This window comes from Papaver somniferum, chromosome 2 (genome assembly GCF_003573695.1).
Source record: "Papaver somniferum cultivar HN1 chromosome 2, ASM357369v1, whole genome shotgun sequence".
Lineage (NCBI taxonomy): Eukaryota > Viridiplantae > Streptophyta > Magnoliopsida > Ranunculales > Papaveraceae > Papaver > Papaver somniferum.
The window spans coordinates 143,006,565-143,029,012 of NC_039359.1; the positions used below are offsets into that span (position 1 = coordinate 143,006,565).

Below are 22,448 nucleotides of genomic sequence, written 5' to 3' on the forward strand. Positions count from 1 at the left end.
GTAGATATCAAGAGCACGCTTTGGGTAAAACCAAGGTGACAAAACACACTGACTAGAGCACTGACTAGAGCTTCACAGGACCAAAGAAGAATGTCTCTTGATTTAGGAAAAACCCACACAGATCTCCAAAGTAATAAAACATGCTGATCAAGTACTACAAAACACTAAACCCAAGATATTACAATAAACAAACAAACAAGAGAAAGTGATAATCAACACTTTCTAGTCCTAACAATCTCAATCATAGGACTCGAAACAATTTTTAAACTTTTTTTAGTTTAAAAAAAAAGTTTAAATTTTTTAACTACTTTGGTTTTTTGTTTCTTGTATATTCTACTTTGGCTTATAATGGGTGTACTAATGTAGTGATGATTAAGTGATGCCTAGTGATGCTCCCATTAGTACACTTCAAACTTTTTGAAACCCTAATTGAGATCAAAATGAAAAGTTTGTACTGTTTGGGATTAGGGTCAATATTTTTAACTTAAGTTTTTTTCTTTTTGGATTTGATCATGTGGATGGTGAAATGATGGGACTATGATCATGGCCTTTTAATTTTCAGTAATGATGAAGAAAATGATTTTTGTTGATCACTAGGGTCAGTAACACGATAAACTGAACCAAAGAAATAGAGACTGAAAAAGACCGAAAGATATCGATAAATACATTGACGTTACACATCCACATATTTAAAATGTCATGCGGTCTGTCTGAGTTTCGCTCCTTTGAAGTGTGTATGAATTGTTTTTTTTCCCTTCTAACTTTAGGGTGGGAATATGGTTATGGTTTTGGGAACTGGAAAAGGGTTTGCATGGAAAATGCACTGTTGATATCGAATTGTGGTGTTGATAGTGAAGTAGGATTCATAGACTGCAGCTTTTGACCTATGGTTTCAAGGGCTTTGACCTGTGACTTGAGAAACTTGAGATAGTTTGCAGCTTCATCGAGCATTGATGCAGTGTCCATTTTGCTTCCACCGGGAACTAACTTTTGCAACACCCTGATTCTTTCGCTTATCCTTTCTCTTCTTTGCCTTGCAGCTACTGTTTGTGGATCACATGAGATTTTAACATTCTTTCTTCTAGGCTTGTCCACCACTTCCAATCCTAAGTTCACCGGCCTGAATGCTGCAGCTCTATAAATCATTTCTTTCATTTGTGCAATGGCTTCTGTGTCAGGCTCATCAGTGAAAGACACTGATGAATCCGGATGCTGAAAATTAATATTGGATGACTGCTCTAATCTTGATCTTTTTGACTTCTGTGGGTTCTCCGCAACGAGTTGAAAACCTGCCTCCGTCGTAAAACAATCTGACTTAAGATCAAACAATGGATAACTCCCGTTCTCTCTAACACCATTGCCATCTTTTCTCTTCAAAGAATTAGACTTATTAGTATTTGAAGATATTACACCATTAATGTTAACACAATTAGGATTTGAAGAACCTTGAGAAACTGTTTCATCAAGTTCGTTTACTTGCCATTTGCTCTCTTCATTTGCTTTGTTATTCTGAGATTCTCCCGACGAAACAACACTTGATCCAGAACCAAAATCCCATAAATCTTCTACGGATGTTATTCTTTCGGTGCCAGTATTTTTCGTAACGGACATCAAACAATCAAGTGATTCCATTAAAGACCCGACCTTAGTTGCAGTGAACACACCATTATACGGACTAATAACATTGTAAGGTCTGTTCATCATTGGAGAAGAACATAACTCAACATTACTCAGTTCTTGTTGCTTATTCATCAGTAAGTTATTCGACGAATTCAAACCAACAACATTAACCGAATCCAATGCTGCTGGAGCTAATTGTTGCACCACTCTATTCGAATGCAAACTACTTGCGCTTGTTTTCATTCCTTGGAGTAACTCATGATGATGAGGATGATTTGGATGGAAAAATCCATCACCTTGATTATTCATCATACTTCCACCACCTACAATGTTGTTGGATGAAACCATAGAGTTATTCCCTCCTATATCATGCTGTTGGCTGCTCCAAAACCGCGGTTGAATGTTCGATGTGTTCGTGACTGTTCTTGGCAGATTATCCCAACCAGCTAGTATATCCATCAGATAAATGCTGAGATCTGCATATCCAAATGAAGAAAAAAACTCATTAAACTCAAAAACATGAATTCAGATTCAATATAACAGTACTAGTGTAGATCCAACTTGTGAAGGCAAATCTCAACAACTATATATGATGAATGTAGAAATAATTAATAGTTCAAATAATTACCTTTCAAAAGATGTTGGATGAAGAAAAACTTCAATTATGTAAATGGAAGAAGAATCAAGGACTAGTCTCCACAAAGAAAACTCAAAGCAGTAAGAAAAAGGAAACCAACTTTGTGTTGATATTCTTTTTGGAAGTTGAAATGTGATATAATTATGTAATTATTTTCCAGACTAAAAGAAGAAGAAAAAGGGTGTGATGATTGAAGATTAAGAAACAGCTTTTTCTTCCATTTATATGCTTTTTTGAATGATAATGGAATGGAGAGCAATATTTTACTAGCACAGTACTTCTTCAAAGATGTCCTTTATATATATAGATAGACAGAGAGAGGAGTCATATGGTCATATGTAGGATGAGTTGAGGAGTACATGTGTTCCTCTTGGCTAGGAATTGGATTGTAATCAAAATCAAAGTCTCCACTGTGCGCCACGTGGACAATCTTGTATCTAGACATGGGCCATTGGTTTATAACTGTCTAGAGCCCATGATGGGTGTGCTAGAATTGGGACCAGAGATGGAGTGTTGCAGTCCTACAAAACAGCTAGCTGTAGTACCTTCAAATAAACACTGTTATATGTAAAGAATTATTGGACTCATAATAATGTGGGGGAGAAACAGAAGAAAGGTTTTCCTTTTACTCTCCATTTTTTTATTTTTTATTTTGGTGGTGGTGGTGAGAGTGTTTCAGAGGAGACTTACAATGTTTAATCTGTGATAAATGAAGAAATTTGATAAAGTTATCAACAATATAAAACACTAAAATAAAAAATAATTGTTATGCCAGGGATATACTCCTTAGTAACTTCTTGTTAGGTAGGGATTACCAGATTTTATGTTTTTGATTTTAATGATTTTAGTATGACAAATTGTAAGAAATATTCTTCTTCCTTCAATGACAAAGACAAAATTCACTAGCTTATTTGATAGTATTATTCTTCTATATATTAAAATAGGATTTGGGATATGTTATTTATTAATTATCTATTACATTAAATAACAAAAAAAAGAAGGATTTTAGGTGACATGGGTGGAATTGTGGAAGTATATTTGCAGATGGGGAGCATGAGAGTTCAGAAAAGGCAGTTTCTGAATAATACAATAATATGCATTTTTTAAATTTAATTTAATTTAAAATAAATTATTCAAATCTTTTTAATTATATAAGTGGGGGATATAAGTTATGCTCTCCCTTGTCTTTGGGTCTGCAACCTCTGTAAAATTTTCAGGAGGAGGATTTTGAGTAAAACATTTGCAGTATTTATGTTTTTGACAGTACACAAGTGCATAATAAGTTAATGATAGTTTTGAAATCACCATCATCAACATCAAGGAAATGATAGTTTTAATCATTCTATAATTATATTAACCTTTTCACTATTAATTATGATTTCAGTATTAATTATGATTTCAGTTCAGTTTGAGTTCAGTCATTAGTTCAGTGTTCTGTTCAGTTCAGTTTGAGTTCAGTTTCTTAATAAGCTACATTTAATATTTTCCCATGCTATAACGTGCCTGCAAATTGAGAACGCCAAAGATGGTTATTACTTTAGAAAAGGTTTTACTGTTTTTCGGGTACAACATAGAAGGCCAAAGATGGTAATTATTCTAGAAAACTTTTACTGTTTTAAGGGAAAAACACACTAATTTATTACGGCCGACCATCTCTATACAAGTACAACAAATACAAGGGTACTCTGACGGACCAGTGGCAAGGCAAGAGAAGGGCAAAGCAACTCCGATTACTTTCGGGAAGAACCCTGAGAGCTTATTGGAGAAGAACTCTGAAAGAATGCACGCGTATTTTGGTGCACATCCACGTGATATCCCGAATCATTAAGGTACGGAGAATATTCGTAATGCAAATCGCTGGAAAAACAAAGGATCGAGAATATACCACGTCCAATACAAGTGCAAGGGGATTGGAGGAAAGCAATCTTAGATGAGCGCTTCTCGGGAACGAATGAGGAGCTAACACAGCCTTATTCCGGATTGCAGTTGCAGCTCCCTACTTTGCGACCCAAAATTAAGGAAATTTTTTTAGTAGACGGATATGTAAATGCATGGCCAACTGAAACCAAAACAAATATTGTAGATAGTATGTGTAGTGTAGGAAACAATAAAAATAGCAAAACGTGTGCACTGAACTGGATGAACTCTGAACTGAATGTATGATCAAAGTACAAGGTTAATATAATTATATTAAACTAACCCTAAATTAATTAAATCAAAACTGAATATGAGAATGAGATTATGATGATGTATAAATTATTAATCATATCTTTCATATATTCCGGTGCGGTGTTGGGGTTTTTAAGGAAAAAGGAAAGTTGTGAAACAAAAAAGAAACAAAAGGAGTTGGCAGGCAAGAATAGTCAGAGATAGGAAGATAATAATAATATGCAAGTTGTTCCTAGGAAGAGGCTATAGATATTGTCTTGTTTATTATTGCACATCTAAATGCAATCGAAGTTTGTATGCATATCTCTATCTATCCGTCATCATTTCTCTATTTAGAGATGTGCAAATGAGTGAGTTGGGGATGAAGATGACTTTCTTTAGCACATGCCCACCACCCCCCATTATTATTGGGGATACTGCGTACAGGTACAGGTCAGCGAATGGGTTGCCATTGCATTTGCTGCTTCTTAATTTGTCACCTCCTAAATATCAAGAAAAAAAAAGAAGAAAAAAAAATGATCGACGCCTGAGAGATTCGAACTCTCGCGGGGAAACCCCATGTACTTAGCAGGCACACGCCTTAACCACTCGGCCAAAGCGTCGTCGTTGTTGACAAATTACAAGAGAAGGATTCTTTCAGATGACTAATAGAGTAAGATGCTGAATTGGGAAATACTAATAATTTGTTTTGTTTGTTGGAACTGATTAGTGAAAGTTAATGGTTGTAGATGATGTATCGCGACAACAAATTTCCCTTTCATTGGCTATGACCGCAATATGGTGCCCTAAAGCTGAACAACAAAAAATCTTTTCACCAAAATTGTCTCATTAGCAAGCAAATAATCTCATGAACTTTCACTATTCATATGAGTTCAATGTGTCCCTTGATACTAAATTTTCATATGGGATCAATATGTTCCCTAATTCAAAATTCAAAAACCAGATCTCTTCTGAAATCATTATCAGGGTAGTGCACTTGATAGTTCATACACATTAAACAAGAGCATGTTTCTTCCAACTTTTGATCTCTTAGAAACAAACAAGTTGTGTTCTGTTTTGTTTTTCCAGAAGATTTTTATTTGTTTGATATATCATTCTCAAAGCTTTTTTTTTTTTTTTTTAATTTAATTTTTGCACACTACAAGTTAATGGGATATTAGCAAAGGCAATAGCTAGTACAACTATTCATAATTTACAATCTTGTAGAACTGATATAGACATAGTACCAAATTGTGAAGGACGATGTGTATTTACTCTTTGCTGTGCTCGACATAGTTCCTCCACCTCCGGCATTAAATGAAAGCTGAAAATATTGAGAAAAGATGTGTGCATGCACGACTCTAGCAGTAGCACTATAGTTTGCCAACATTTGGCCTACACGGTACTACAGGGATATAACCTTAGAACAAACGAACAACAAGTTAATCAGAGAGTGTGGGGTGTAAAATGTTTGAAGAACGACAAAGTTAGATAACCCAATCTCTATCTATCTCTCTGACAAGATTTAATGGTTTGTTGGCTTTGCTCTCGTGGGGGGGAGAGACTCGGCATCGCTTTCATTTCTACCTTTTCTTTTTTTTCTCTTCCACCATGAATAACGATAACCGTTACTTCTCCAAAACTGATGTGAGATGTCGGCTGTGGATTTCCATCCACTCGTTTAAGTTTGACTTGAATGCGATTTTCTTTTCCTTTAACAGGTTTCCATCTGTAACTTGGAGTTTTAAGGTAAATTGTCTTGTGGTTTGAATCAAACACTTCATTGAACTTCTCCATAGATTGTTCATGAATAAATGTAACAATGGCTTCATGTCTCTGCTCATTTGACCCCGGTCAACAATTTCCCCTGTCATCTGAGAAGAGAAAAATTGTTGCTTTTGTTGATAACCAAGACTAGTTTAATAACCCACCCAGCCAAAGGCATTGTTACTTTTAACCACTCCACTCTATCATAGATTACTGTATATATGCCAAAGTCATTGTGGTCTGAGTTCGAAACTCGGCGGCATTAAAAATTCTAAAGATAAAAAGGAACACATAACCAAAGCAATTAATGTAGACGAAGTAAAAAATCTTATAGATCAAATATGTCATAATTATTTGGCATTGTGATCCAGAAACTGTGACCTAAGTTCTGCATTGTGATCTTAAAACTTTCTTATAATTTATTGATGATCAATCATGTGAGCTGTTGTGACCTAAATTTACTGCATACGCTAAAAATTGGCTAAAATTTACTTTCATTATCCGGATTTGATAGGATCCTAATCTACAATGCAACTCAAAATTTGCCTCGTGATCAAAACAAAAAAAAAAGTAACCCAAGAATTACAATATGTCCCAAATTTGCCTTTTATGCTAAAATTTGTTTTGACCTCAGAGCTACCTTCATGACCTCAATTTGATGGGACCCTATCTACAACGTAACTCAAAATCTACCTCGTCATCCAAAAAAGAAAAAAAAATTAACCCAAGGATTATCATGTGACTCAAATTTGCCTCATATGCTAAAATTTGTACAGTAACCTAAAATCTACCTATATTACATAAATTTGATGGGATCCTAATCTACAACGTAATCCAAAACCTACACGGTGATCCAAAAACTTTTTAACCCGAGAATTACCAAGTGACCCAAATCTGCCTAATATGCTAAAATTTATCTACTCACCTAAAATCTACCTCCATGACATAAATTTTATTGGATCATTATCTATAGCATGACTCAAAATCTACCTCGTGATCCAAAAAAAAAAACCCAAGAATTACCATGTGACTCAAACTTGCATCATATGCTAAAACTTTTCTAGTGACCTAAAATCTACTTAGATGACCTAAATTTGATTGGATCCTAATCTACAACGTAATTCAAAATCTACGTCGTGATCCAAAAAAAATCAGCTAAAATTGCTTGTCCCTCAAAAAATGACGTATGACTCGAAAGCTTTTCTATAGTTAAAATTTTCACTTAATTCAAAACCTTCGAGACAAACTCTCTTAAGTCAAAGGATCTCTCTAACGCATAATTTCACCAAGATTAATGTTGATGCATCTGTTAAAGACAATCTCTCTTTTTGTGCAGTAGTTGTTTCTGATTTAAATGGTTCTTGTTTTAATAGAGGATGCCATATTTTGACAAGAACAATTCTCTCATAGCTGAAACGCATGAATTCTTTATAAATATGTAATTGACAGAGAAAGAACGTTATAGTCATATGATTGTTGAAGGTGATGTGGGGAGTTATTAACATTAACAATGGCCATATTGTTACAATAACCTAGAAGATTCTAGGCATTATTGAAAGGATCCAGGCCCTGCACACTTCCTTGTCTTATATGGAGTTTAATTTTGTTCTGCGAGAAGTGAATTCAGATGCTCGCAATCCCGAAAAGTATGTTGTTCAGCATAATTCCCATCAGTGGGGGACATCTTCTCAAATCTTTGTCATTCTTAATGATGTTGTTCGAGCATCGCTTGGTCAAATTCACAAGTTTTGGTACTTGTATTCAATTTTAGTTGATCAAAACTATGTCTTGATTTATAATCTACTAAAAAAAATCTCGGACTAGGAATAGAGCATGTTAGTTGAGTATCAGTATTCACCAATCGACCCAAAAGATTGAAGACGATATTAACGAGAGCTTCATAAACAAAGGTATGTGAAGACTGACTATCCTATTTGCTCATATTATCAACCATTTTATCTACTGATACATGTCATATTATGATAAATGTTTGCAAAGAAGAATGCAAGCTAAGGAATAAGTCAAGTTAGTTCTTAAAGTTCAAATACCATTTCACGAACTTGAACTTTTAAAATATAAAGACTTGACATTTTATCTCAATTAACTCGCATATAAGAACTGAAGTGGTCAGTTCGCTAACTAATTGATTTGAGATAATACTGGATACTATTTAATTCAAACGTACAATAACTGTTTTGACAGTTAGTGAACTAGCTGATTTTTTAAATGTTTCATGTACAACTTTTATTTTTAAGTACACAAATTGTTTTGGAAGTTCGCAAGCTTGTTGAAATCAAAAGGTTTATGAGTTACGAGATGACTTTGAGTTCACAGACTATTTTGGCAGTTCACAAACTGATTCGATCTTGTGATAAGCAAACTGTTTTGGCCGTTCACGAACTGTATTGGCATGTCTGGAAAACCTCTTGGTGTAGTAGTGTTGCACACATTTTCTTTGTAATTCAAATCGAACTTCTCACATGCTTTCACGCACGATCTATATGGAGAACTTTAACTTGCTTGAATACAAAGCAATTCGTAAACATGGAAACTAGTTCAGAAAACCTGCTTTTCTTAGCATTGTTCATCAATATAAATAGAGTACTCCTTGCACACTAGAAACTCATTCCTGGCACTTTTGTGTCATAGTTGAAAACTTGAGCCTTCCTCTAAGAACCTAGGTTTTCTCTAGGAAACTTATTAGTTTACGACTTGAAAAGGCTTCACTAAGGTATTAGTGAAGCCCGATCAGACTATATTTTACCTGATAGTTCTTGTTATCTGGATCTTGTTCTTATTGATTTTCTAAGTTTCTGAAACTTTAGATCATGAACTTGATTGGTATAAACCACAAAATCATCTTCATCTCAGACTTTGTGCTCAACAAGATAGATATTTAAATCACTTCTGGATTGATTTGTTTAAATTGTTCTTGTGAGGTAAAATTGATTGTCAGTAATGTTGAGGATTTGATTTTGTTTCTAGTGAAGAATAAGGAGATCCTTGAAAAGTATTTATCTCGTAATGTGACTCCTTTGGTACTTGATATCCATTCGACATATCATGGTTATATCGATTCATCTTTCTGATCATGTGGAAACAAGCTTCGTGCTTGAAACTCAAAGTTCTTGTTATTTTCCATTCTTCTCGAGTGTTTCGTTGTTGTAGTTTGAGTATCCATAAACTAGTTACTACAATAAACAAAACACGTTTTAAAAATCAATTAACCAATTTGAAATGCGACTTACCATATCGACTTCAGTATCACTGCTCTCTTTAGACATTACATGCAAAATAGAAATTTTGAGTCAAGTTTATCTTGAATATCTTCTCGAAATATGACTATATAAGCTTAAGAACATTTGTTCATACTTGAAGAATTTAGTTTAGAACAATTTATTGGTTATAACCTAATTGTGCTTCAAGATTTAATTGATAGTTCGAGTATCTTGATCTTGTTTTGATTGTTGAGCTGCTCACTCAAACAAGATAGATAGAAATCACAAAGTATCTACATCTCAGACTTTGTGATTCCACAGGTTTAATACTTGTGAGGTGAATAATAATCTAGGATACTCTTCGGGAAGCATAAGTCCGGATTTTGAGGTTAGCTAGACTTTGTCTATTGCTATCAATTTCCAGTTTCACCTTGATCTATCGATCAGAAAGGAAATCACACATAGACTTATCTGTGGGAGGCAGATTGGTTTAAAGTATTTAATTGAGTTGAAGCAACTCTTAGGCTGTAAAGGACGTCAGCTAAGGGAATCAATTGCGCTGAGTCCTGCTGGGATTCAAGAGGCGTAAGGAACACGACTGTAACTGAATTGTTGTGAGGGTTAAATTCTGTCTCAACCACATTCACGTCCGAAGTTGATTGGTAGTAGGCTAGTGTGTGTAGCGGTTTAGTACAGTTTGGTGTTCAATCTGGACTAGGTCCGAGGTTTTTCTGCATTTACGGTTTCCTCGTTAACAAAATTTATGGTGTATGTGTTATTTCTTTTCCGCATTATATTGTTTATCTTTATAATTGAAATATCACAGGTTGTACATAAATCAACTAAGTAGATACATCCATCCTTGTTTGTTGGATACGAGTTGATTGATTCTTGGATATTGATCTTTGGAATCGTCCAAGTTTTCTCACACATAATCAGGTTCACAGATTGGTTGTGTAAACTTTCTGATTGTGAGAGAAAGAGATATAAGCTCTTCGTATAATTTCTTGATTGAGATTCCTTAAGTTGAACTCTCTGTATTGTATTCGAGTTTAGTCCATACAGGTTGCCTAAGAAAAAGTTGGTGGTGTATTTTGGTACCCCCACATTTGCAGTATCTTCTAAGTTTCTCTCTCCTATCTAGCTCTTTCTCAAAAGTCAAAACCTAAAAAAAAAAACCTCACCACCATTAGAACCTACTGCTTAGATCTAGTCCATTTTGGACTAGATCCGAGCAGGTTATTTTTTCCTTTTTCTTGTTTTATTAAATAGGTAGTAGTTTAGGTTAGATTCGTTTAAGTTTTTGTTTCAATCTCCATTGTTTTTAGCAGATTTTTATGGTATTCTTGTGGGTGTTCTTATGTCTTTTGCTTTATGGAGATTCTCTATGCTGTCTCATGGTATTTCTTTGTGATCCCAATGGAGAAAACCTATCAAAATAGTTGGATTACAATCCCAAAACCATTCTTTCAATCTTCAGATTGCTTGGTACTCTTGTTGGTAGTTTGTTACTTCTCTTCACAAGTTATTCTTTGTTAATACCTTTTAGTTGTATTTCTATCTTTCATCTTGATGTTCTTGAAATCTATGTAATCTCTACTTTATCATGAATGAAGTTTCATGAGATTTAAAGAAAAAAAAAAAAAAGTTGAAAATGGTTAAATTTATGGGGAATGAAAAAATAAGAATCGGTGGATGGAATTAGTTGACATCGTCTCAAACATGTCCAACTGTTTCAACTTGAGGCGACCATCGTCTCACCATGAGACTCGGCTCATAGTAGTAGTATTAACTTGTTGGTGCTTGGATAGTTGGATCGTGAGATTGTGCTTCACGCCTGAAGGTCAAAAGAGCTAAAAACAAAAACGAATTAAAGACTTCGCGCCTATGTGCAATGCTATCTATATAAGCTATCAACTTAGATTACGATGATCGTGATCATGATGATCGTGGTCCCATTTTTGTTTTGCATTTTGCCAAATTCATTTCAGAATAGGCAAGTGAGGTAGGGCCCACGATCCGATCTCCCCCAAACTCCAACTGTTGTGGCGATTCAAACCAAATCGAAATCAAAATCAAAATAACGAGTGAATGAATAAATGTACTTGGGTTGGGTGAGTGTAATCAAAGGGCACACGTGAAGTAAACGTTATCACCCATACGTGGCTGTCTGTAGTTGGTTGATCTAACCGTCTCCCCATGGGACTATCCGATGACATGTACAGTAATCAACTTCTCTGTGTAGAGCTGGATTTCTTTAGGGACCATCTCATCTGAAAATCTTACTGTATTATCTTCACACAAACAAAAGAATTCTGTCTCACAGAATCATTGTCAACTGTCGTAAATATTATTTCATTCTGTAGAAGATCTGATCATCAAAAAAACATTAGTTCTTCAATCACATTTATTATATACTAGTATATATTTACTTTTGTTAATTATTTTGATTGGAATTTTTGGGATATCAATCATATCGTATCATCTTAATTATTTATCTGGGGTACAATTGTTTTTTGTCTTCCCAGCGACATTAGTATTAATATTAAGTCCACTTGGATAGAAGGAAGGGACTCAAGGGAGGCCGGAGTAGGAGAATCTCTTCCAAGTGGGAAGTTTAGAGGTTTGACCATAACTTGATGCAATGCAACTAGGCAACTCGCTTCCACAACTTGACTGTAAGAATATAACGGCCGACATACATACGCATCCTATATTAGGTATCAAACTTTTCTTTGTAGAAGAGTTCTGCAGTCGGGTGCTACTGGTACATGACTTTTACAGCCAACCAAGAAGTATGGATATTAGCTCGATCCCATTGTAACAATCCGACACTACTAGTACATGACTTTCATCGGTGCAGTTTAATAGGTTTTAGTAAGCACTAGAGGGTAAAATGCCAAGTCTTGTTTTCTTTGTCTAGTTAACTTTTTTGTTTAATCTTAGATACATTAGTAACCTATGACATTTGGGGGATAGATCATTTAAGTTAGATGACCAATTGGGAACACCGGAGAAGAACCCACAGATATAAAGTAGAAACGCCAAGCACCCACGTACCGTGGTCATTTTCATGATTCTAAGACATAACTCGATGTTGTCGTATTATAAGGCAAGATTTTAGTAGCAAACGTGAACAGTACAGTGACGCCTCAGAGTGAATAGGGGAGAACTGTTCATATGCTCATTTCCTAAACGAGGCGACACTGTTTCTCATGTGTTTGTTCATGAATGTAGTACTACATTATAGACAATGGTTTTGATTCGTCTCATTCAATGGCATTTAGCCCCCAACAACAATCCCCAACCTCCCTTCTGTGGATGGGGGGACCTTTTAGCTTCTTTCTCTATCTTCTTTATCCCTTTCTTTCTGTACCATCATATTCTCTACATTTCCATTCATGCACCCAGATTTAACCTCATGAACAGTTGGTAGTGCGATTTGGGGCAAAAAGAAAAAAAAGAAAAGAAAAATCTGCAGAAGTTTGACTACTTGAGCTTATGGAGGCTAAAAGCTGGATTTTAGTTGCTCAGGCAATCAAAATTACATGAGACTTGCACATGGCATCTTAAATGAGCTAAATTTGGGACCTGCCAAGGCTAAAAACTGGATTTTAGTAGCTAAGAGCCAATCAAAATAACTGAGAGACATGCACACAGTATTCAATGAAGCTACCATTTCATTCATCAAGGTAGTAGAATCAAAGTAGTTTGATTCTTTGATAGACTAAGGCCTTAGAAGAGTAGAATCAAAGTAGTTCGATTCGGGTTTTCTGTATAGTGAACTGGGTTGGCAGTCAAAAGTTAAAACAGGTGACAAGTTAAGAGATCTGACAAAAAAACTCCAACCTGCAATAACCTCACTGAATGCCCCATAGGACTTTCATAAGGAAAATTTCTGGGGATACAACCAGCAAAGCCCACACCACTATGTATACACTTGTAACAAAAGAAAATGCCACATTGGACACCCGTAGTATGTTGTTATAGTTTCAAAATCATGTTAGATGTAAGGGAAGAAATGCCAACAAAAAAAATGGCAAGCTTGATCAACGTATGTCTAACATCCTCCCTCTTAGAAGGGCTTCTGCTTTCCTAACTTGCCTCACAGGTCCAATGATGAATACCTACATAAAACCACGGCTTATGAACTTATTGCAAATAATTTGAGGATTTAAAAGTTAATACTGTAGGTCGACTTTATCCATGCGAACTCAAAGTTCCATAAAATGTTAACTGACCTTGTCTGGTGGCCCCTTAGAGCCTCCCATGAGAATTTCCGCACTGCACATTCAAAGTAAAAAACAAAAACAAAAAACAGTTACTACCCTCAATAACCAAGAGCAGAGAGGGAAGAAGGGAGGGACGAAGATCTTACTTGCAAGATTCTTTGACTGACATGATAGTTGCCCCTCTTCTTCCAATAACAAGTCCCATTTTTCCAGGAGGAACATGCAACACAGACAGAATCTCTTCCTCAGGAATATCCCCTTCCTTGAATGTATTATCTGCAGAAAAGATGAATCCGATGTAATCAACCATTTCATCAAGCACTAATGTGGCAGGTGAAGTCGTCAGCTATCGTTTGAAACAACCCAAGAAATCGGAACAATTTCGTATCAAAGCATTTTCCCTTTTAAAGAAGTCAGAGATAGACGATGATTGTTCTGTTTATACAACTTGAAGCGTAATCTTAAACCGAATATCCAAATGCGGTACTTACTTAATCAAACATATATAATTAAAGTCTACAGGCTTATCAAAAAGCATAAGTACCTGGAATGGGAGGGACAGGCGGCCAATCTACACACTCATTATCATTAACACAGAAACACCGACAGTATAGTGCTCCCCGAACTGACAGATGCCACAGAGATTTTTCATTCAGATTTTTCATCATCTTGTGGTAGATATGGAGAAGGAAGCGAACATCATCAGCAGCAGCTCGTACCATTTGTTCGGTAAATGGTCTGTATATCCAAAATTTAGGATCCTAGAGGAAATCAAGGCATTCTACTTAAGTATCTGATTGAAAGAAAGAGAGGTAACTACACAATCAAAATTAAAAGACAGCTGACAATTAACACCGACCTTCCGTAATAGAACTCGCACTTCTTCCTTCTCAAGATACGATACGCCTGTAATTACATACAGAAATTTAAAACCAAAATGAAAGCTATCAGCCCTTGAGGAAAACCAAAAAACCAATAAGGATACAACTACTAGCATATAACTGATATATTACCACAATAACGTGGATCTGCAAGGAGGGTTACAAATGATATGTAGTCATCAGGTGTCCTCGCCTTCCCCTCTTGCTCTTCAATCAGAGAATAAGCTATCTGAATGAGAAGATCAAAAGTAATGTCAGTTTAAAAGCATAGGAATCCCTTACACAATCAGTCAAGAGGTTAAGAATAAAACTGCGTCGAGAGAAAATTGTATGGATGCTCCAGTTTCAATCTCAATCAATGTTAACTAAAGTCACAGACACAATACATGTATGTTTTACTAGAAATGGATCGTTGTTTTTTTTATTCAATATCTTTACTTCACCTAACTTTTCAAAATTTTGTTTCAAGCACTCCACCAGTCCACCTTTTAAATAACCAAACTCACACATCAAATCAATTGTAAAAGATTCATTTACATGTCAATTTGACTTTAAAGTACGGTAGACCTAAAACTCCAATATCAGTGCGCTAAAAAGCAAAAGCATGAAAGTTACTAAAATTATCCTGTGCAGATCAAGTTAACTGTCAAAATAGGATTAAAACCAAGTTATCACTTCAGTTACTCGTTTCAGATCATTAAGTAGAGGCGATGGAGTTTTCATGAAGCTACAGCCTAGAATCTAGCCACTGATGAGCAAGAGCAAAACCGACTAAGCTGTCATAGGGGTACTTCTATGAAATTTATGAGGCAGCAGTGTCTAGAGGCCATTTTACAATATTCTATTCACACGATAAAATGCTAACATTTTACAAATTGTCAAAGATATAATTGTCTTACCTGGGTATCTACCACATTATTCAACTTGATGCCATATTGGAAATATAATGCCTGCAAAATAAGAATCGTTAACATGTGATCCAACTTCTTACTCGAAAATGCGAACATGCAGAACCAAAATAACTAGAGACCTCGCTATCTCGTTTGCAATCGTGAATGACTTTTGTGATGTAACTAGATTCAAGTGCAGGCTTACAGGCTGTCATAAGCGTATCCCCACCTTCAATAGCATCAACCAAATATATGGCATCTGGGAAGGCAAGCTGTCAAAATTAAGCAAAACTTACAGCAGTCAGAAGGACAAAACAACTACGGAGAAGCTTGTTCTGCACACACAATGTCGAGAGTAAAGATGAACAAGAAAGTACAAACGGCCAAACAACATATAATTTTACTTCTAATATAAGTAGGTAACTATTCATGGAAACAGTCTTCAAATATCTGGTTCTGGTATTGGTTTGGGGTTCACTGAATTGACACCTGCATGTTGTTACTGTAGAAGCACGTCTAGAACATCCAGAGTTGACGAAACCTCCCTTATAACTTCATTTCATGCATCAATTTCTCGACTCATCATATTTCATATCGGTTAAAAGATATCAGTTCCAAAATTTCTATAATCATTTACAAAGACTAACTCTAATTTATGCCAACAATCTTTCTTCCATTCATTGCTTACAACCATTATTAGAAATCACAAAATGCGAGTATAGTTGGCGTACATAAGTGTCTCATGTGATGTAAAAATCAATTGCCTAGTTTTCACAAAAGAGGCCTTTCATTTGAACCCATGTATATAAAAATACAATTCATATAAAGAGAGTTCAAAGAAAATGTACTAAAATTGTACCTGCATAATACAGAGTTTTCCATTTCGACAAAGATCAACTCCCTCACAATCAAAACCAATAATCAGCTGGTTTTCAGAGGAGGGCTCCAAGAACTCAACTGGAAGCTGTGATGCTTCTGTTACAATATGAACTGGAGGTGATGATAACTGATCATCATCATGATCCAGATCTTTAGGACCTAAACACATATCCATAACAAAAATAACTAAATCAAAATCAAGAAATCACGAATCATGTCATTCATCAAATTATCTAGAAATTAGAAAAAAAAATCTGACAAATATAATTAGGGTTCAGAGAGACTGTTCTTTCAAAATTAGGTTTTCTTGATGAAGATTTTATTACCTGAATCTGTGGCTATTTCCATACTTTCCTCCACTCCTCTAAAACCATCCGTGGTTTAGGGAAAACCTAGTTAGGATTTTCTGCAGCTTTCTTTTGGGTTTTTTTCGAATCTGGAGAGGATTTTTTATTGAGACCCTCTAACTGAAAAAACAGTGTAGTCGAAAGGTTGAAGAAGAGTACTTTTTTGGGCCTACAACCTCTTTGAGGTCACCCAGGTCCACTCACTCTTGAATAGTGAGTGGTATTGGGCTGCACAAAAGCGGATCACACCTACAAACCGAATCGATATTCGAAAAAAGAAAAAAACATTTTTTTTTTTTTTATTTTTGAAGGAAAAGACTATTTATAAAGCCAGCAAAAAGTTACACGAGTTATATCGTAGAGAACAGTTTTTCTAAAATACATACAGGGGGCTGCTTATCCTAGATACAATTAACATGAGATTTCCTAGCTAGCATGGCTAAAGTATCAGCAACCGCGTTGCACTTCCGTGGCACATATTTACATACAGAACGACAGAAGAAAGAAAAGTTGTTTTTACAGTCTTGAACATACGACAAAATTGTCCAAGGGTCGCTGGAGAGATCACCATTAAGGGCATGAACCAAAGAGAGATTGTCGGAGATAGAGATGATGTTATCTGAATGCATATCTTTTGCCCATTGAGCAGCCTCCAAAATTGCATGAGTTTCGGCTTCAATGACAAAGTTTGCTACTGTTGGCCAGCATCCGGCTGTTGTGAATCTACCATCGGTTCTATAGAAGACTGCCCCACAACCTCCAGAATGTGGACATTTCCCCAGAGAAGCATCCACGAACATTAAACTGAAATTATTATAGTGATAAAATTCGGATCAGTTGAAATGAAAACGCTTAGAGACTATATGATTAGCAAAACTATGTTGTTTGTGTAAAGATTCTGTGTTTGAGCCAAAGACTCTAACAAAAGCTTAATTTACAGTTACCACAGGGTATTGACTTTTATTATTTATATTGCCACTACATCGAGTGATTAATGATTTTTCGTGGGTTGTAGTAATGAGGTTCAAACTCTCGGACTTGTGAAGGATAATTTTTTAGACTTAATAGAAAATAAATATATACAAAAAATATTAACAATATGGGCAAGAGTACTGGGACTAAAGATTCGGCCGTTTTTTTTTCATTTTCAAATGATTCAGAAATTAATTCTAGCAATTATAGTTCAAAAACAAAACAAATATTAACTCTAGTTTATTGCCAAGATAGATTTTATAAAATATTACTTGTATTTCTTAAGCATGGCATATCAAAAATCCCTAGGTTCATGAAAACCATGCCCAAACGTGTACGTGTATGTTGGTTCAACATAATAACCCAAAAAGGTCAACCATATGAGCATTCCATATTAACCTTGTTCTTCTTCACCATAACTAGTTCAATTGACTCAAATGAACTAGTTAAAGAGTTGTTTAATTGCTATGAGATCTTATGTAACTACACAAGACAGAATTGAAACAAAGATGATTCGATTCGATTGAATCGTCTCATGAACATTATAGCCACGGTTTGCATAAAGCATTCCTTAGTAATTTAATGGTTCATGTTCAGAGCACATGTTTAGATCATAACCTCTTAAGTTCACAAACAAGTTCGCGGACTTAAGTTAATCGGTTGAGTTTTCCAAACTCAGCAGAAATTCTCGGAAAGAGAACTTCCGCCAGTTCGCGGACTGGGTTCGCGGACTTAGCACACAAACGAATTTGGAAAATCCATCAGAAATTCTCGGTCGAGAACTTCCGACAGTTCGCGGACTGAGTCTGCGGACTGGGTTTGCGGACTTGGAAATCCAATTCCACAATCCTCCTGATTTCTCTTGATCAACAAAGTTCGAAAACTTCGGTTCAAGGAATACATGGTTATGTAATCTAAACTCTCATTTCAATTATTGAGACATTCTCAGAGGATGCTATGTAGCCGTTATTCACAGACCGATTCACGTCAGAGCAATTCTCAAAGTGATTGAAACTTTTCATGACTTTCGTCACTAGGTGAAGATGAACTTTACCAACACACGATTTCGAGATAAAAGATAAGCAATGAATGCTCAACTCGAAATGTCAAATGTGTATGATCTAGTCTATATAGCATACGACTTTTATCTCATAAGAAGTAGGAGATAGAGTTTTGAGTGATAGATAAGTTCAAGTCTCTACATACCTTTTTGTTGATGAAGTTCCACGGTTCCTTGTATAGATCTTCGTCGTTGTATGATGAATCGCCATGAAGTTGAGCTCAACTAAACTTTTCTATCCTAGTCCGAGACTTAGCTATGTAGGATAGAAATCAAGACTCATAGTTTTGATCACTAACATTGACAAACATGCTTGAGATAGCAACGCATGCGAGGTCGACCGAGCTATGCTCTAACAATAAGTGCATAATATTATAGGGTGAAATTTGTCTTTATAATAAAATACTCCCTCAGTTTCTAATTAGATGACCTACTTGTAGTTTGCACAATTTTTAAGGCAAGGAGGAGAGAGAATAGATTCTTATCTTTTTTTCCATTTTCACCCTTAACAAAAATCCTAATACCAAATGTCTTCCCTCCAGTCTCTGACTTTTCAAATTAATGAATTCAAAGAATTCAAATCTCGTTCTTACATAAACCCAGCATATCCGTTTGGTCGATTTTTTCTCGTCGGAATTCAAAATTCTCACCGAAAAAGACGAAGATGAAGTTTCTTTTAGAAAAATCGATCAAAATCAACTACAAAAACAGAGTAGTTTGATTTCCTTTAGGAAAATCAAAAGTAAACTTACATTGAAATAAGCTTGAGATAACAATCAACTACAAAATCAGAGTTCCAAAATCAATTTCAGATCTCTCTTTACATTCAAATCAATTTGAGATCACAATCAGCTACAAAAACAGAGTTCCAAAATCAACTTCAGATCTCTCTTTACCCCAGGTGACTCATCATATCTCCACCTGAAATAAGATACATTTCAAATCTAAAAAAAATGCTCAAATCAAATTCTCAAATCATGGGTACTGTAAAGTAGGAAAATCAACTTGACATTCAGAATAAACAGAACTTCTATGGTAAATCTCTAAATCCTTACCTCATTTTGTAATCATCTGAAGTTCAATCACTTAATTTTAATTGCATATCTGAAAACTGTAATGATGTCATGAAATCTTCTAGCAATTCAGTTGTAGCTAGTTATCATTGGATAGAGGACTCAACCTATTTTATAGTCAACATCATGATTAGCTTTATCAATTGATAGAATGAGTGAGGGAAGAAAGAAATACTTGACATTCAGAATAAACAAAACTTCTAAGGTAAATCTCTAAATCCTTACCTCATTTTGTAATCATCTGAAGTTCAATCACTTAATTTTAATTGCATATCTGAAAACTGTAATGATGTCATGAAATCTTCTAGCAATTCAGTTGTAGCTAGTTATCATTGGATAGAGGACTCAACCTATTTTATAGTCAACATCACGTTTAGCTTTATCAATTGATAGAATGAGTGAGGGAAGAAAGAAATACTCCAGTAATAACTCAAACTATTGTATACCTCAGGATTCTGGGTGTTCTTACACTCCATGCCTGCAAAATGCCTTTTTCTCCATGCCTGTGTAGGATCATAATCGAATTTACATATCAGATGTGCTTTTAAGCATATATCTAACAGCTATGCAGGGGTACAAAGAGAGTTTCTGACTTACCACAATTCAACCGAACTGAGTGATCACGTAATTCATAGAGGATTTCATCAATTTGCAAGGCAATGGGAAGAGTTTGAATCAGTATAATATCTATGATGCTTCCTCTCTCAATTCCTACCATCTTTTCTTCCTTCTCAAGCACACAGTTCCAGACCTTAGCTTCCCTACCAATCACATATGTAGACCTTTTACATTAATTATAGTGTCAAAAAGTAGATGCGCAGGTATTTTATTTTACCTTGAGTTCTTCATTTTAATTGTCCTACATACCTAGCTGAACTTAAAGAGAGAAGAAAACTCCAGCATACCTTTGCAGGTCTTTGCTTCTCAGCTGCAGTAATTGTGATACTTCCATTAGTGGGACTACTTTCCAACTGCATATGTTATCTGTTATGAGATGAACTAATGAACTGTAACTGAACTAATTAGCAAAAATTTCTGAACTAATTAAGGTAATGGTGATAATCGAAGAGCTAGAGGAGATGGAGTACATTACAAACAATGAAGATCTGGAGGTATTGGAGTTCATTACGAACAATGAAGATCTGGAGGAGATTGAATTCATTACGAACAACGAGGATCTAAAGGAGATGGAGTTCAGCATGAACAATGAAGAGGTGGAGGATATGGATTTTAATATGAACAATGAAGGGATGGAGGAGATGGAGTTCAGTATGAACAATGAAGAGATGGAGGAGATGGATTCGAACTCTTGTTTTCCAGGAACAGTCGCGGATTCTGTCTTACAAACAAATCTTGAACAAACAACAACACTTGCCACAGAATCAAGTATTTCCACCAGAAACAAGAAAGAGCTGACAGATGAACAACGGTTATCTATTTTTCATTTCTTATTGAAGGATAGAAACAAGGGAAGACTTCGAAAGGGCTCGGTTCCAAGGGAAGCACAACTATTTTCAGTATCAGAATCCACAGTAAAGCGTACATGGAGACGAGGAAAAGAGTATGAAGCAAAGAATATACCTGTTGACATGTCTTCAAGAAAACCAACCAGAGTTGGTCGTAAAGCTAAGAAGGTTGATTTGATCAAGATTATGGAAATACCGTTGCGACAACGCACAAAATTAAGGTCCCTTGCTGAAGCTCTAGACATGCCCCTGTCAACTGTACATAGACAGGTCAAGAAAGGAGCGATTAGAAAACATATGAATGCAATAAAACCAGCCTTCACAGTTGACATTAAGAAAAAACGGTTGGAGTTTTGTTTGGAAATGCTAGAGACAATCCAAAACAAGTATACTTTGATGGTCAAGGACATGCATAATGTGATACACATCGACGAGAAGTGGTTTTTCATGACTAAAACCATGGAAAATTACTACCTTCATCCGGAAGAAACCGAACCCCATCGTACATGTCAAAGCAAGAGATACATTAAAAAGGTAATGTTCTTGGCAACAGTAAGTCGTCCAAGATTTGATGAATTCGGAAATGAAATCTTCGATGGGAAACTAGGCATATTCCCCTTCATTGCTAAGGAGGCAGCAAAGCGAACTAGCAAGAATCGTCCAGCTGGAACACTTGAAGATAAAACCCATTATAGTTGATACAGACGAGGTAAGAGATTGTTTAATTGAGAAACTACTGCCAGCAATTCGGGAGAAGTGGCCAAATTATAACGGGGAAACAATATATATTTAGCAAGATAATGCAAAACCACATAGCAAGTTGAATGATGAAAAATTCTTAAGGGAAGCGGAAAAAGATGGATTTGATATTTGGCTGAGATTCCAACCTTCACAAAGTCCCGACATGAACGTTCTATACCTTGGGTTATTTATGTCTATACAATCTCTACAGCACCGAGAGGCTCTTACTACAGTTGCTGAGCTTTTATTGGCTGTGAACAAGGCTTTCAACGAGTTAAACTCACAAACTCTGAATGATGTATTCCTCTCATTACAACTATGCATGGTATAGGTGATAAAAATTCGTATGGAAACAACTATAAGTTGAAGCATATGGGGAAAAAACGATTAGCACGCATTGGTGAGCTGCCTAAACAAATCGAAGTTAGTACTGATCTAGTGAAGAAAGAAACACATTACCTCTCACTTTTAAGATATTTCTGCAAAGATGAGAAAACTGCTGGAGGAATTCATGGCA

At 35.7% G+C, this 22,448-nt stretch overlaps 3 protein-coding genes and 1 non-coding gene across 4 annotated transcripts; 1 reads left to right on the top strand and 3 right to left on the bottom strand.

The window, feature by feature from the left end:
• Positions 1-627: 627 nt before the first annotated feature.
• LOC113354051 (transcription factor bHLH87-like) lies at positions 628-2,532 on the bottom strand. The gene is made up of 2 exons (XM_026597499.1): positions 2,249-2,532; positions 628-2,096 (listed from the first exon to the last, which is right to left on the bottom strand). The coding sequence occupies exon 2, from the start codon at positions 2,077-2,079 to the stop codon at positions 781-783; it is 1,299 nt and encodes a 432-aa protein (XP_026453284.1). The 5' UTR covers positions 2,080-2,096; positions 2,249-2,532; the 3' UTR covers positions 628-780.
• Positions 2,533-4,946: 2,414 nt separating this feature from the next.
• Positions 4,947-5,028, bottom strand: TRNAS-GCU. Its single transcript has one exon. It is a non-coding gene; the product is annotated as a tRNA-Ser (tRNA).
• Positions 5,029-13,194: 8,166 nt separating this feature from the next.
• On the bottom strand, positions 13,195-16,746 carry LOC113349332 (egalitarian protein homolog). Its single transcript, XM_026593302.1, has 10 exons — positions 16,599-16,746; positions 16,253-16,431; positions 15,534-15,665; positions 15,403-15,453; positions 14,636-14,732; positions 14,482-14,528; positions 14,167-14,383; positions 13,769-13,898; positions 13,632-13,674; positions 13,195-13,517 (listed from the first exon to the last, which is right to left on the bottom strand). Exons 1-10 carry the CDS (start codon positions 16,618-16,620, stop codon positions 13,440-13,442), a joined length of 996 nt encoding a protein of 331 aa, XP_026449087.1. The 5' UTR covers positions 16,621-16,746; the 3' UTR covers positions 13,195-13,439.
• A 4,030-nt stretch (positions 16,747-20,776) lies between these two features.
• On the top strand, positions 20,777-21,889 carry LOC113352116. Its single transcript, XM_026595984.1, has one exon. The coding sequence runs from the start codon at positions 20,777-20,779 to the stop codon at positions 21,887-21,889; it is 1,113 nt and encodes a 370-aa protein (XP_026451769.1).
• Positions 21,890-22,448: the final 559 nt, after the last annotated feature.